Source organism: Austrofundulus limnaeus, unplaced genomic scaffold, assembly GCF_001266775.1.
Source record: "Austrofundulus limnaeus strain Quisiro unplaced genomic scaffold, Austrofundulus_limnaeus-1.0 Scaffold394, whole genome shotgun sequence".
NCBI classification, from domain to species: Eukaryota; Metazoa; Chordata; class Actinopteri; order Cyprinodontiformes; family Rivulidae; genus Austrofundulus; species Austrofundulus limnaeus.
The window spans coordinates 345,505-348,537 of NW_013952796.1; the positions used below are offsets into that span (position 1 = coordinate 345,505).

At 38.6% G+C, this 3,033-nt stretch overlaps 1 protein-coding gene across 4 annotated transcripts in view; it reads right to left on the bottom strand.

Moving 5' to 3' along the window:
- LOC106528668 (pleckstrin homology domain-containing family G member 3) overlaps window positions 1–3,033 on the bottom strand; it is a 52,895-nt gene that overhangs the window by 6,839 nt on the left and 43,023 nt on the right. For all 4 annotated transcript variants that reach the window (XM_014023896.1, XM_014023895.1, XM_014023894.1 and 1 more), the window contains one exon: window positions 286–319. In XM_014023896.1, coding sequence (XP_013879350.1) covers window positions 286–319 — 34 coding nt within the window. The remainder of the gene's footprint in view (window positions 1–285; window positions 320–3,033) is intronic.

The following is a 3,033-nucleotide window of genomic DNA, read 5'->3' on the forward strand; positions in this document are numbered from 1 at the left end:
TTTATGGTTTGATTTCTTTGTATGTATGGATCACTTGGGTTGTTACCAACATCTGGTGAAAATTTCATGTCATTAGAACCTCTAGTAATATATTTACTGAGAAAAATGGTGACGTGTTCAATACTTATTTTACCAGCTGTAAGTTAGAATAAAAAAACATTAACAACAACAATAAACAACATTAACAACAACAATAAACAACATTAACAACAACAATAACAAACAACATTAACAACAATAATCAACAACTTCAACAGGTAGAAAATAAAAAAGGTTTGCGCTCACAGATAGAATCCATCTCCAGAATGGCTTCTTTAGCCTGAAACAACAAGAAGCTTTTGTTATTCTCCTGCTGGTTCTGATATCTGGACATTTACCCCCAGATATTTATCCCCCCCCAGACATCTTATCCTCCTGGACATTTACTCCCCGGACAGTAGCTGTATTTCCATTGACCATGAAAATGCGCAAATTAGAATTTCGAAAATAAATTTGCTCAATGGAAACACGTCAATTTCTAAAAAAATTACGTTTTTCGACAAAATGTTTTTGCGCTAGGATGAGGTGGTTTTTCGGCCGTATCGAAATTGGTGCTTTTCGCAAAACTGCAATGGGAACACTTTTTTCGCATCACGGGAGTCACGTGATCAACAACCGGCTGTTTCTACTGGTGAGAAAAGACGACGACGAAGAAGATAACAGGAAGTAAGTAGTAGTAATATCACAGAAGTAGTAAAAGAAAGTATTAAACCCACCAACTACAATTTCCCAAAAACACAGCATACGTAGCCACTCCCAAGTAGGGACTTGTCTCTGGAAAGCCTCGATAAAAGACGCCGACGTCTCCCCTGATGATGAGCGCTAGTGTCGTGGTAGCAACATGCTATGTGTTTACATCCATTGCCGCCATGTTTGTAATGACTTATCGCGAGAACAAACGTATTCACGCGGGACTTTAATAGTATTTCTTACTTAACGGAAACACAGCAGTTACGAAACTGTGTTTTTCGACATTAACAGAATTTCGACAAAGTTTTGCGCACATTTGCAATGGAAATGCAGCTACTTATCCCCCTGGACATTTACCCTCTGACATTTATCCCCCCTAGACATCTTATCCCCCTGGACATCTTATCCCCCCTAGACATCTTATCCTCCTAAGACATCTTATCCCCCCTGGACATCTTATCNCCCCCTAGACATCTTATCCTCCTTAGACATCTTATCCTCCTTAGACATCTTATCCTCCTTAGACATCTTATCCCCCCCTAGACATCTTATCCTCCTTAGACATCTTATCTCCCCCTAGACATCTTATCTCCCCTGGACATCTTATCTTCCTGGGCATTTACTCCCCAGACATTTAGACCATTTTAGCCCATTTAGCCCATTTTATCCCACTGGATACTTACCCACAAACACTTATCCCCTTGGACATTTACCCCTGGGCACTTACACCCCAGGACAATAATCACTCTAGGACACGTGTCAAACTCTAGGCCCATGACTCTCGTCTGGCCCGCCAGGTTTGTTTTTGGGGAACCGTTGACCTTTGGTCAGTATTTGAACTGGAACTGTGTTTTTGTATCTTTGGTCGTCTGTCGTCAGCAGACCTGACGTTTTATTTTGATATAAATATTAAAGACGCTGCAGATTCTTTAGTTTTAGTTGTGACTCTGGAACTTTCCTCTCAAATTTTTCACGATGCTCCCCTGACTGCTCTCTGCCTTCGGTCCTGAGTTTGACCTGGTTTTCGGACCCTCGTCCTGCTCGGCAGAGGCCCCTACTGTCTTTCCAGGCTCAGTTTTGGTTTTAACTTCCTATTTTTTTTTTTTACTCATTTTGAAAATTGTTTCTTATTATCAATGGTAAACTTTAAATTTAGAATTAAATGCAACAAAAATAAATTTAAGAGGTGAAAGATAATAATAATTGTACTGGCCCTGAGCTGTTGGATTTAAGTAACTGAGCAATTTAATTGGATAACACAGTATTAATGTCTCAAAATGAGCTGCTTTAAAGTCAGCATCAATCATAAACTACATCTCCCATAATGCATGTTGATCAAGTGGGAGAGTTCAGAATTGAAGATGGCAGCTACTCACTAGAAACTCATCAGTGAGTAAAACTATTAGTTTTACTTTTAATGGAATTTCTGTATTATTTATTTCAGATTTAGTCAGTCATACACTTACTTCTTAACAGTGTTTAAAAGAGGACATGTTAAAACACTGTTTAGTCAAAGTTGAACACGATACGCCAAAGTTAACTACAACTGGCCCTCTGAGGGCCACCATAATGTTCCTCCACCATAGAGTTAGTCATGGAGTTCCTCAGGGTTCAGTGCTTGGACCAATCCTCTTTACTTTATTTATGCTTCCATTAGGTAAAGTTATCAAACAGCACGGGATAAATTTCCATTGTTATGCTGATGATACTGTTATATTTATCCATGAAACCTGATGAATCTAACCAGTTAATTAAACTACAAGCATGTCTTACAGACATAAAATCATGGATGACTCTTAACTTTCTGCTTCTAAACTCAGATAAGACAGGTTATGGTTTTTTGGACCTGAACATCTTAGGGATGAACTTTGTAGCCTTCCACCTCCTCTGGATGGCATTAATCTGGCCTCCAGTTCTAATGTAAAGAACCTTGGTGTTATTTTTAATCAGGACATGTCTTTTAACCCCCACATTAAAAATGTTACCAGGACAGCCTTCTTCCACCTGTGTAATACCACTAAAATTAGAAATATTTTGCCAAAAAATGATGCAGAAAAACTGATTCATGCATTTATCACGTCTAGGCTGGATTACTGTAATTCTTTATCATCTGGGCTCCAAAAAACTCTTAAAGAAGTCTTCAGTTAATCCAAAATGCTGCTGCTAGAGTTTTAATGAGATTTGGAAGGAGAGATCATATTTCTCCAGTTTTATCTTCCCTCCACTGGCTCCCTGTCAAATTCAGAACAGAATTTAAAATATTACTCCTAACATACAAAGCTCTTAACAACCAAGCTCCATCAT